The sequence below is a fragment of the Amblyomma americanum genome, chromosome 4 (assembly GCF_052857255.1).
Source record: "Amblyomma americanum isolate KBUSLIRL-KWMA chromosome 4, ASM5285725v1, whole genome shotgun sequence".
Classification (NCBI taxonomy): Eukaryota; Metazoa; Arthropoda; class Arachnida; order Ixodida; family Ixodidae; genus Amblyomma; species Amblyomma americanum.
Window position 1 is genome coordinate 85981888 of NC_135500.1, and position 13002 is coordinate 85994889.

The 13002-nt window shown below is 44.0% G+C and overlaps 1 protein-coding gene across 1 annotated transcript in view; it reads right to left on the reverse strand.

Annotated features, from left to right (window-relative positions):
- The window catches only part of LOC144129638 (uncharacterized), a 116511-nt gene that overhangs the window by 5234 nt on the left and 98275 nt on the right, over window positions 1-13002 (reverse strand). The window contains exon 3 of the mRNA XM_077663755.1: window positions 8980-9031. Within this exon, the coding sequence (XP_077519881.1) occupies window positions 8980-9031 (52 nt within the window). The remainder of the gene's footprint in view (window positions 1-8979; window positions 9032-13002) is intronic.

Consider the following 13002-nt stretch of genomic DNA (forward strand, 5'->3'; position numbering starts at 1 on the left):
TCTTTCTCACAACTCTCCTGTCTCCTACTCACTTCTTAGTTTTTTTCACTTTTCATAGGCGGCGAGGGTTAACCTTGTGTGGCCAACCACCCTGAGTTGTGTCGGATTTGGTTATAGTTGAGGTGTACAGCTGGCGTGGGCAGGACTTGCGTTCAAGTTCCTGTCCCGCCCCCTTGTTGGACTCCATGGTGGGTGGCTGGCACCATGACTGAAAAACTTCATTTTTTATGGCTCCCCCACTTTCAAAACCCGATCGCTCTCTCAAGAGAGGGCGGAACGAAGCAGCAGACTTTTTTTCAAAAAAGAAACCGACATTGACATTCACCAAGTTCTATGTTATCCACAGCGAAAGTAATGAAAAACAAGCAAGAATAATTTCTCCGTTCCTTGTATCTAAATGCCTAACAGATACCCTGGGCCCTGGCTACAAGGTGTCTAAAATGGCCAGCGGAGACTTATTGTTAGAACTCCTTGACAACACCCAGAACTCGAAAATCGCAAACATTGCATCCATCGGAGAAATCCCAGTTTCAATAACAGCGCACCGATCCCTAAACTCAGTTCGTGGTGTCATCTCTGAAAACGACTTCCTACACCTAACCGAGAAAGAATTGCTGGAAGGCCTGTCTGACCAAAATGTCACAGATGTATACAGAATCAAAATCCGGAAAGACAATAAAGAAATAGAGTCAAAGCACTTGGTTCTAACATTCAATACAAGTACATTACCAGAAACCATCGATGTAGGATACTTGAAAGTAAATGTCAGACACTACATTCCAAACCCACGAAGATGCTTCAACTGTCAAAGGTTTGGCCACGGCTCACAGAGCTGCCGCGGCCGCAAAACGTGCGCAAAATGTGCTTCCAAGGATCACGTTTTTGAGGAATGTGACGCAGCCCTGCGGTGCGCAAACTGCGAAGGAGAACATGCTGCATACTCCAGGGCCTGTCCGTCCTGGAAGAAGGAAAAAGAGACTATCACGATAAAAACCAAGGAAAACATTTCATTTAGAGAAGCAAGAAGGTGATTTGCCGTTACCAACCAGTTCTCCTTCACAGCAAAATCCAGCTTTGCTGATGTGGTGCGCAGGGGCGGTGCACCACACAGCACCCGGGTGCCTGCCGAGGCCACTTCCATCGAGCCAATGGCAGGACCATTCACGCCCCAGGCGGGGTCAGCGAAAGCTGCCCTGCCAGTGTCAAAGCAGGGAGCGCCGGTCCATGCGTCGGCATCCCGCAGGACTTCCCCCTACCGGGGGAGGACTGAAACCCACAAACCCGCGGCTTCCCCGCGGTCCTCCAGCGCCTCGCGCGAGGCGATGGATATAACTGCCACTCCGCCTCCACTACAGAGGCGGAACAGCTCTCTTACACAATCGTTAGACTACCAGATTCCTGTCCTTTTAAATTTGTTTCCAGAGCTTATTGACATCGCAGTGAATGTACAGTCGTCACCGTATACTTATAAAGCACGGATAAAAAAAGTACTCCTGGTAGAAAAAAAAATGACCTGTCTCCTCGTTATCTCATTTAGGTTTGTGTTTCGTTTGTATTGCTGTGTTCCTTGTTAGATTCTTGAAATATGTCGATACAAATGTTGCTTCTTCAGGCTTTTGACTCTGTAATAATTTTCTGGTTAGGAGCTAATCTTTTGTTGAGATAAATATTTATGCAACTGCGGTTCTTACCTTCTGACACAATAATAACTAACAGGTTGTGATGTAAGCTTTTTTTTTGTTTTGTGAAGAAAATTTCTCTTGTTTTCTGTAGTACTTACGGTTTTAATTTCATATAATGCTTGTTCACAATGCTTCTGTTTTCTACACGTAATGAATGGTACAATATATTTTTTACAACGGCTTTTGTAGCATAGAGAGTGCAATGTATCTCGCCAGGAGGCGAGGCCTTGTCAGGCGTAGATGAAACGCCTTTTGCCTCGTCTTCCTTGGTAGAATAATCCTCTTTTAAACTCTCTTGCTCATGATGTATACTTGCTTTCTACCAGAAATAAAGTGAATTTGAATTTGAATTTGAATTTGAGTGGAAAAAAGACAGGCCCCTAATAACGGGCCCACTACTAAAGTAAATCCCCTTTCATTTCCTCTCAAAAACATAAACATGGCTTTTGTAATCCATTGGAATTGTAGAGGACTTATGCGGAATTACAGCGACATAACACATATCTTAGGGTCAATGTTACCCACAGCTTTATGTCTTCAGGAGACCAATCTTGGTCCACAACATGTACATATCCTGAAACATTATAAAACTTTTAGACGCGATCGAGAGCAGGCAAATCGGCAATCGGGAGGCGTCGCGATAGTCGTTCAAAGCGGTGTCCCTGCTCAAGAAATTAAACTCAAAACAAAACTTGAGGCGGTTGCAGTCAGTGTCGTACGCTACAAAACACTAACAATCTGTTCCGTATACATTCCTCCACATTTCACGTTAACACTCCATGATCTACAGCAACTGATCAGAGAACTTCCGGAGCCATATCTGTTACTTGGGGATTTTAATGCTCACTCCTCCCTGTGGGGAAGCGAACGCTGTGACGCTAGATGTCAAATAATCGAAGATTTTATCCTGACGAATAATGTATGTCTTTTAAATACGAAAAAGGCCACTTACTGTTCCCCAACGTCTGGGAAAATGAGCAGTTTAGACCTGTCTTTTTGTTCCCCTTCTGTTTTTAGTGATTTTAAGTGGGACGTTTTAGACAACCCGTTTGGGAGTGATCACCTACCAGTTTTTATAAGCCTATCATCCTCACCTGCAGTCATCCCAACCAAACCACGGCGATGGAAGCTACATCTAGCTGATTGGGCGTTGTTTAGAGAAAAGGCCAGATTAGAGGACATTTACTCAGAAACACTTAGCATAGATGAAATCAATGAAATTCTTACAAAGCGTATCATCGATGCTGCACGGCTAGCTATTCCCCTGTATGGTGGACGCGAGAATGTTGGGAAGCCAAAAAACAACAACATATGGCCTGGGGTGTATTTCGTAGGTATCCTACTCACGAAAATCTAATAACTTTCAAAAAGGCAAAAGCTAAAGCCCGATATATACGGCGGAACGCGGAAAAAATGTCTTGGCAAAATTATGTGTCGTTCATAAACAGCTCGGTAACATCAAAAAAACTGTGGGAGCAGGTCAGGAAAGTAAATGGCAGCTATTCCCTATTCACCCTTCCTCTGCTGACGGATCCTGGAATTCAAACAAGTATTAAAGAACAAGCAGACATTTTGGGGCAACATTTTGTTATAGTTTCTAGTTCTTCCCACTATACACAGTCATTCTTAAAATACAAAAACATAACCGAAAAACAAAGACTCCCTACGGCAGGCAGCACAAACGAGCCTTACAATAATTTGATTACACTTCAAGAAATACAGAGAGTACTGTCTATAGGTAAACAAACTGCACCAGGCCCCGACGAAATTCATTATGAAATGCTGTCCCATCTATCTGAGCAATCTGTAGAAGTTCTGTTAAATTTTTTTAACAAAATATGGGTAGTAGGGAAAATACCAGCTGCTTGGAAAAAAGCCATTATTGTTCAATTTCTAAAACCAGGAAAGCCACCAACCTCCCCTAACAGTTACAGGCCTATAACCCTTACAAGCTGTCTTGCCAAATCTTTTGAGAGTGTTATAAATATTAGAATAATGTTTATTCTAGAATCCCGAGAGCTTCTTGATGTCCACCAATGTGGTTTAAAAAAAAACATGTTCCACAGTCGACCATTTAATCCGCCTGGAAAACACAATCCGAGAGGCCTTTATACACAGACAACACTGCCTTTCAGTTTTTTTCGATATGGAGAAGGCATATGACACGACCTGGAGGTTCGGGATTCTTCGCGACCTGGAAGAGCTTGGTATGCGCGGGAGGATGCTGAAATATTTGAGCGACTTTTTATCCAACCGTTCTTTCCAAGTTCGTCTCGGCGCAACCCTCTCAAATAATTTTACTCAGGAAAACGGCGTTCCTCAGGGATGCATTTTAAGTACTACATTGTTCATAGTAAAAATGAATTCTTTAACCAGTATAATTCCACAGTCCATTATGTACTCGGTCTACGTTGATGACCTTCAAATTGCGTGCACATCCTCTAGCCTGGCAACTTGTGAGAGACAACTACAACTCACAATAAACAAATTAGCACTTTGGGCAGACAGAAATGGATTTAGGTTTTCTCCACAGAAAACTGTTGCGGTTCTTTTCTCGCTGCAGAGAGGACTGCAGATTGATCCCACCTTCCACTTGAACGACACCACGCTTCCAGTAAAACAAGAACACAAATTTTTAGGCTTAACTTTTGACATAAAGCTAACGTTTCTACCACATATAAACACCCTAAAAAAGAAAGCCACCCAATCCCTGAATATACTTAAAGTACTCTCACGGAAGCGTTGGGGATCCGATAGGAGGTGCCTATTGCACATCTATCGCTCTCTAGTACGCTCTTCGTTAGACTATGGATCCATAGTGTATGGGTCTGCGAGGCCATCATACCTTAAAAAGCTAGATCCAGTACAAAACCTCGGGTTACGCCTTTCAACTGGTGCTTACAGAACATCACCCATAAATAGCCTCCACGTAGAAGCAAATGAACCGACCCTCACCAACAGGAGAACAATGCTTACCTGTGCATACGTACTGAAAATAAGGTCGCTACCGAAACATCTTTGTTACACCATAGTTACAAAATGCCCATCCAGAACACTGTTCTCCAACAAACCTCAAGCTGTAAAACCATTGCTCCTCCGCTTTGAAGAAATATGCCAAGAAATAAACATACTTGATGCACTTCCTGATGTTGCCCAGAGACCCGATAGGTTGCCACCTTGGTACTTGTTTCCTGGTGTATGCGATTTCGCACTGACACACATTCAAAAAAGACATACCCCACTGGAATATATACAGCAAGAGTTTCTTGGAGTAAGTGAAAAATACAAGAATTGCACAGATTTCTACACAGATGGATCTAAGACAGCACTCTATGTAGGGAGCGCGATAGTGCAAGGGAAATGGGAAAAAAGTAGTCAGGCTGCCTCACTGCGCTTCAATCTTTACAGCAGAATGCTACGCCATTGCTCTAGCTGTAGAACAAATATTGAAGAAAAACATACAGAACAGTGTTATCTACAGTGACTCTCTCAGCGTAATTACAGCAATAAACCCCAGAAATGCAACTGAACCCTTAATAGGAAACATAATACATACTGTAATACGAGCTTATTCACAAGGACATACAATAAAGTTTTGCTGGGTTCCCAGTCACGTGGGCATCAGCGAAAATGAGAGGGCTGATGCAAGCGCCGCACTTGCCCTTAACGCAAAAATAAAACCAGTAAACATACCGCATTTGGACTGCATCAAGTCAGTCCAGAATAAATTGAGAGAAAAATGGCAGGCCTCTTGGGACAACGAGATTAACAACAAGCTGCACTTTTTAAAACCTGTCCTGGGTGAATGGAAGTCCTGTAGGCACCAGGAACGATTTATTGAAGTAATTTTATGTCGTCTCCGCATTGGACATACACACATTACACATAATTTCTTACTAACGAAACAAGATAAACCTCGTTGTGAAAGATGTGGAGACGAACTAACAATAAACCATATTTTATTCTCGTGTACAAAACTCGAAAAACTAAGAAATAAGCACTTTACGAAGTTTTATAATGAATACATTCCTTTACACCCAGCGCTGCTTTTAGGCGAAAATGCCATTGTTAACATATCTTCCGTTTTTAGCTTTTTAAAAGAGGCAGATGTTCTTCAGAGACTGTAAACTTTGATCCACAGCTTTGCTGTAAAATATGATGCATTTCAGCCATTTTCTCATTCCATGAGAAGAGGGCTGAGGTGGTTATTTGAATGGTTGGGAGCCTCAGGATCCTTGCCCAGCCAAGGATGGCTACTGAGGTTATCTGACCTTCTTGAAAGCATTTATTTTTAGCCATTTATAAAATTTCTTCTTCCTCTTATTACTACCAGAACGAAATAGCAATTTAAGTCCTCTACACAACCATGTTTCCTCCCACCTACAGAAAAGTGTTCATATACCTTGAGCCTGGCGCATGATAGCCTTAGCTGCTTATGTGCCATTAAACCCAACACAACACAACACAAACCTATATGAGTTCGAGATTCAACCAATTCACAGAATTTGACAATGCGCAAGTTACCGTTATATTGACGCCAGTGCTCATACTTATCGCCTTCTTCGCCTCCTCGCGAACAACATCAGCATATGCGGCAACCTGAAGCTGTACCTTAGCCGGAAAGAGCTTCTACAAATATTCTCGCAAGATGGATCGAGTGATCTCACGTAGACATTTTGACAAATTCATCGTGGCACACTCCACAGTTGACGTGAGCGTCGATGCTGCATTGCGGTCGTACTGTCGGGCCCTCATCTCAAGAGACTTTTCGATGGAACTCGCCTCCTTTACGAAGTCAGTTAAAGTCACTGTAGTTCTTCGAACCAGGCCGGCGAACAGCTGGTCCTTAACTCCTTTCATCAGGAAGCTCACCCTCCTCTCCTCCGACATGAAGAGTCTCTTCGTTTCTTCGGCATAGACCATCACACTTTCGTCGGGGAGTTGACGTCGGGCCTGCAAAAGCAGGTCTGCCTTCTTGCGTCACGTGCTGTCCTTGAAGACTTGGAGGAAGTCGGTTTTGAACGTATCCCGCGCTCGAAGACCAGATTCATTGGTTATAAACCAGGTCCTCGCGTATTCTTCCAGTACGAAATTAAATGACGCATCTTGCATTCAGTGCCCCCGCCATTGTTGATGGCCACCCGGTCGACTGGTTTAGCCAGTATTCGGCGTCCTCGTGGGGCCGTCTGTGGAAATGAGGCGGCTTTCGCTTGTGGTGGAGCAGGACCAGCGGGACTGCAGCTCGAAGATTCATTGTGATAGCACTGGCCTTTTGTGGTGGATTAGAATCAGGGAGCTGTCCAAATTCGGGAGGTGGGCGTTGCAATCGGCGATTGCGCTGCTGGACTGGCGTGTCTTCCTTAGGTATTTGTCCGGGGCTTGAAGGGGGCGTACGGTGCATTAACGATGTGCCAGCACCTGTTCAAAGATGTCACGTTGGTGTTGAGCGGCCGAGAGGCACGTTGGCGTTAAGCGGCCAACAGCCAGCAGCGGCTAGACGTGGACTAGCGCTTCTACAACACTTTTATTGATAGGCGCGTTCGTCTGCACGAGCGCTTACAACTGAGACTTACCCATACAAAGTTTAGCCTAGCATTACAGCTGAGATTTACCCTAATCGCAGTTGCGCTGCCGTGACACGTCGTTTCATTCCGTTCCAGCCGAACCCACGCTAAAACACACCTGCCCACGCCACAACACGAAGTCAGACTCTCCAGCTGAATTCTCCACAGCGCCTAGGACGACGCAGAACGAATATGTGGAGAGCGCCCATCAGCTGCTGTTCTACCACTGCGGTGAGGCCGGACATGCTTGGCGCCGATGCCCATACAAGGAGATGGGCCCTCGAGGATTTCTCGTCGGATGTCCCCGTCCGACGTTGTGGAGAACGATCGCAGGAGGTTGCGGATTATAGCTCGCAAGCGGACTCAGTACAGCGCCCCATCTCTCGATCACCATCTCCGCGTAATTACAGTTCCCCAGGATGAGACCAGCCTTGGAGTCCCCGTAGGGAAAACTAGATTCAGCAGCCTCTGGAGGTGCGGCTGCTGAACTACAAGATGTGCAAGATCTTCTATCGCCGCAAGGCAGTTCACACACAAAGCCGAATTTCGTAGCCGTACCGAAGACTCATCAGCCAAAGTGCCTCTTAACAAGCCGATGTCCTGACGTACCCCTCCGTGATCACGACGCCTTTCCTCGATGCCAGACTCCTTCGACGCACTGCAACCTTTGCCAAATGCATCGATATCATAAGAATAACGAACTGAGAGAACGTCTAAACAAGGCAGCTTGCAGAAATGGTTTCAATGTACGTGGACGTTGAACATAAAATCTTGGACGACGTCCTATCCTGCTTTGCGCTCCCGTACAATACAGTCGGACAGAAAACAACCAGCATGACACCGTTTCGCCAAGTTTATGGATGTCAGGTGACGACAACACTTGACGCCATGCTGCCTCACGCAGACCATTATCCAAATGACGACGTTGCATCCTTCTTACAACGCGCCGAAACTGTCTGCCAACAAGCACGGCTTCGAATTCAGGGCCAACAGGAACAGGATGCGCAACGATACAACCTACGGAGGAGGCATGTTGAATACACCCCACGTGACATCATATGGCTTTCCTTTCCTATACGACGACGCGGACTGATTGAAAAGCTTGTGCGCAGCTATTTAAGTCATTACCGAATTTTGCGATGTCTTGGAGCACTCAGTTATTAAGTTGTGCCTCATGAGACTCAACAATCTCGACGTAAGGACGCCCGAACTATGCCCCAGCCTTCGTTTCGCCATCGGGTCGACGCTTTCGGAGGAGGGGGACTAATGATGCCAGTGCTCGTGCAGACGAACGCGCCTATCAAGAAAATAAGGAAGTGTTGTGGAAGCACTCTTCCACGCCTGGTTCGCTGCTGACTCTTGGCTGCTTAACGCCAACGTTACTCGGCTGCTGGACACTAATGTGACAATATATTCAATAATCAATTCCTTATCTTTTTTTATCCGCTTACAGAAAGTAGGCGCTTAGTCTGAGGCCAGTTCCGGCACAGCATCAGTGTCAGGTTTTTTTTTTTCTCAAGCCCTAAGAATAAAAAATGTCAGCCTCTATATTAACCAATCCATCATGTTTACCGTTCAAGCTTGCCTTATTCAAAGGCAGTTGATCTCCCGCTTAACTTATCGCTAGTATCACCGCATCACAAAGACAATAACAATCAATTGCATCAAAAACAAATTAACACGAATTGGCATATGGAACTGATTCCAAATTGAGATCATAATTTTCCCCTTACCATTGCGCCGCACGGATCAGGGCATAGACGTAGTCGCCTCCCGATCTGAGCACTGAAATAAAACAAAGACCGGATTTTGTCATAAGTGCCACTGAAAGGAAAGAAATGAGCTGCGCAGAAACGCATGCACAGAAATAGTATATGAGCCATGTATAAAAAAATTGCGGAACGCACTTTGAGTATCACGTGGTTTGAATGCGGAATCACTGATTTTTTTCATTTCAATTCCTTTTTACTTTGTATTTGTTTTTAAAAATTTCTCTTTCTTTTGAACAGCACACCTACGCATTATAATACAGTCAAAAGGAAAGCTATATTCTTGATTCACCGTTGTTTGCCAAAAAGGCACGCGATTTTCTTGCCGATCGGTTCCGCGCACGCCTCGTAGTCTGAAAACCCTGAGTTGAGTTCTTCGCGCTTGCGGATAGGATTGCAAACCTTTCATTGTTGGCTTGAGTAACAAGCGGATTAGTTGTTCTGGCTCGGTGGCCATCTGTGAAGCCTAGCGCGATCTCTTGGGCTCCTGTCACGACCTGTACTTGTGTTTGCAGGTTGTCCTAATATTCCGCAGCTTCGGAAAAAATTTTATTTCCCTTTAACACCATAGTGACGTCGTCTAAGATGTCTTGGACCACTGCTGCTGGTCAAAGACCACGTCGGGTTTCGTTGCCGATGAGCTATTTAATGCTTCCGCATTAATAATTGTGTTGGGAACACTCGGCAGGAATTACTGGAACATAAGCTGACTGTTTATCACAAAAGAGTGAAGGCAGCACCCTTCTTTCGTAGCAGATAAAAGCCAGATGCTTGTTTTATAACATTGAAAATTCCTAAATGGTGTATATACCAATACGTATTCTCAACATTTCTTGCAGCGCCATATTTGTAAGCCTTGGCGCTCGTGGCAGATGATTGATAACCGTTGCGAGAGCTTTCAAAAGCGTCATTTCGCTGGTTTCTGCAAAATGTGTACATAGCCATTCCTGGCGCCACCTTTCACGTTTTTCTAAGGAACACCGTTTTGATAGTTGTCTCTTTTTCAGGGGTAATACAGGGGTCGGCAGCGCACTTTCGCTGGCAACATACTTTGCTGCCCTTCGCGAGCAACAAGCGCCGCCTGCTATTTCCAAAATAGGCAGCGTATTATCTGTTTTTGTGTCATTGCGAAGAAGACGACCATAGCGGTGCAGAAACCACAACGTTTATGCATTTTCTTCCGTTACCTTGGTAAGTGCTTGTTTCTTCAAATGCAGAATAAATTTCCCTCGCAGTTGGGTTTCTGTCTGATCCTGCACTAAGCGGCATTTTCCTTGTGCTGACCTATATCAATGAGTGACCGGCGCTCGTTATGAAATTTCTCCCCTTCCAACGCTGTCCTCGTTGACACCCTCCACCACTGACATATTATACGTCAGTCGTCTTATACACATGCCGCCGTTTAATCCGTTTAGCGCGAGGATACCGTATATGTTGTCATGAGTAATGTAACGGGATGGCGAAGACGAGCACGGTTGCTAAAGTGACTGCCTGTGTAAACAGCATACAAGATATACCCGTGTGTTCTAGGTGCCATTCGCAGATAGATAGGGTGCGGTGGTCATTTCTTAATGTGCATCGGTGTATATACACTCTACATTCAATGATGTGCCGCGAATATAACCATTTTTGAACCCTGACTCTTTTCGCAGCATCAACTACCTCGGGCGAAGCTTTCTGCGCTATTCATGCACTAATCAAGAATGGATATGATATTATAAGGATGGCAGTAAATAATATGACGCGCAGTTAATCAGATGCTGCTTATGAAGGTAGTCGTAACATTGAAAGTGTGAATTGTATTATCAATTTTGGGAGGTATTTGCATCCACTGGTTATTTATAACTTTGCAAGATTAAAGCCTTAAGAGAAGCTGTGTGATGCTTTATTCCATTGGAAAATAGGTGTAAGAGACGGTGGCCGCTGAGGCAGTACTGACTCCACCAGAGAACCAGAGAGCACCAAGAGCAGACGAACAAGGACAGCGTTGTTCATCGTATTGAATGTTGCAATTTTAAATCGAGAAAATTGATTGTAAGGCTGAATCCCCGACCGATAGACTGAAGTAATTTTTATGTCACATCCATGCGTTAGGCAAGCCCGCATCGCAATAATCAATTATAACTATCTCAAGCAGAACAGCACACGAAAAAAACCAGAGAGAGAGAGAAGGAACTTGATTCCAAATAAAGATATGTCCACGTGCTCCATTTGTTGCGGACGTTATACGAGGAATGGAAATTTCTATCCTCCATTGGCTTTAGCATATACCGCGTTTGGTGAAAAGGGAATGTTATTGTATATAATGCAAATAAATTCCGGACGACTAGTAGAAAATCGAGCAACTTTATAGTTGTCAACTGCGAGACTAATAAGCTATGCAAATCTGCATTCCCTGTGCATCTCATCTCCTCTGCCATCAACGCTCTTTGATTTGATATCGAATGTAACGCCGAGTTTTAGCAAATTTCTTATGCATGATAACTACGCGGAAAGCTATCTATCCACGCGGTTCTTGTGGGCAAGTTATATTCAGGAAACTTACTTTCTTGTGAAGAGAAAGGAAGAGATGCAAAGCTCATGTGCGACAATACTGTGCAATTATGCGATGAAGATTTTAGAATAAAACATCATGTTTAAAAAAGGTCAGGAAATTGTATGCAATGAATGCATTATAGAGCTAAACGAATGCGAAACATCGAGCTTTCCCAGCACGATGCACACTGCTATTGCTCAGCTGACTGTATGCAAAACATGACTTATGATTTAGAAGAATTACTCTCTTTCCGTCTTCCTGTTTTCTTCCTGTGTCTGTATTTTCTTGTGAGCAACTCGTCTTAAGAATGACATATGGTGAGACCGTCAAAAAATATCGATCGCCGCAGATCCCATGATTTGGGAGATGATCAGGTTATAGATTGCATGGCGTCACTCTAGCAATCTGCTCTACGTAAGAAACATAGTGAACTAAAATTGAGTAGCACAGAATTAAGGTTGAGTTGGTATTGCATATTGAAAGAACAAAACAAAACAACTCAAACGAACGACGAGGGAGAAGAAAGGGAAAAAAAACGCGTGCGCTAGTACTTCCCTCCGGCAGAATATTCGACGTAGAACATTTCAAAACCAGCTGGTTTAAACTTGTGAATTCCTAACCGAAAAGGTTGCGAAACTTAGAAAGTCAATGGTAATGTAGTGTGGCCTCTGAGATCAACAGCTAATTGGTGGCGGCACACGCATTTTACTTCAGACATAGGACGGTGAAGGCTACAGCTGAATAACATTGTTAGTATTTTCTGGTTTATAAGATCTCCATTTTTGGTGGGATTTGTGTCGTTTTTGATGTAATTCACGACTGTATTGATGCAGTCAAACATCTACTTGTCCTCTGAACAGAAAAAAATTCAAAACTACGAACTCAAGGTTCTCTTCTTCTAAACGACTGGATTGAGGCAATATTACCAGCAATATTATTATGATCGTCAACCCAAGTACATGTAGCGCGTCCACTTAAGGGCCATGAGAAATGAATAGCGGCTTCGATGTTAAATGTTGTTGCCTTTTCTCCGCACGCTGCAACTATTTCGGAGTTTCGTTTTATTGACAGTTGGCGACTTTCATGTTTGGAAGATTCATTTGGGAGACAATCTTTCGAAAGCGCGCATCAAGAAGTCTAACGCATTTGTTCAGGCATGCTTGTACGTTTCATTATGTGAACTAAATGTGAAACCCGCATGGTGCACTGTTTCATGTTCTAATATCCTCGATCTAATCTTTCACAAGGCTCTGCACATTTTCTCAGACAACAGTTGTTTAGATCGGCTCTGTGATCAGACAACATTACATGATACATCGTGTCTACCGTCCTCATATAGGAACATTAAAAAAAACTTCAATGGTGGAAACTATGGTAGAATAAGCAAAACATCACCCAATGTTGCTGGCAAGTTTCAGGATGCGTTTTTTCCCGTACGTTGGAAGAGACGG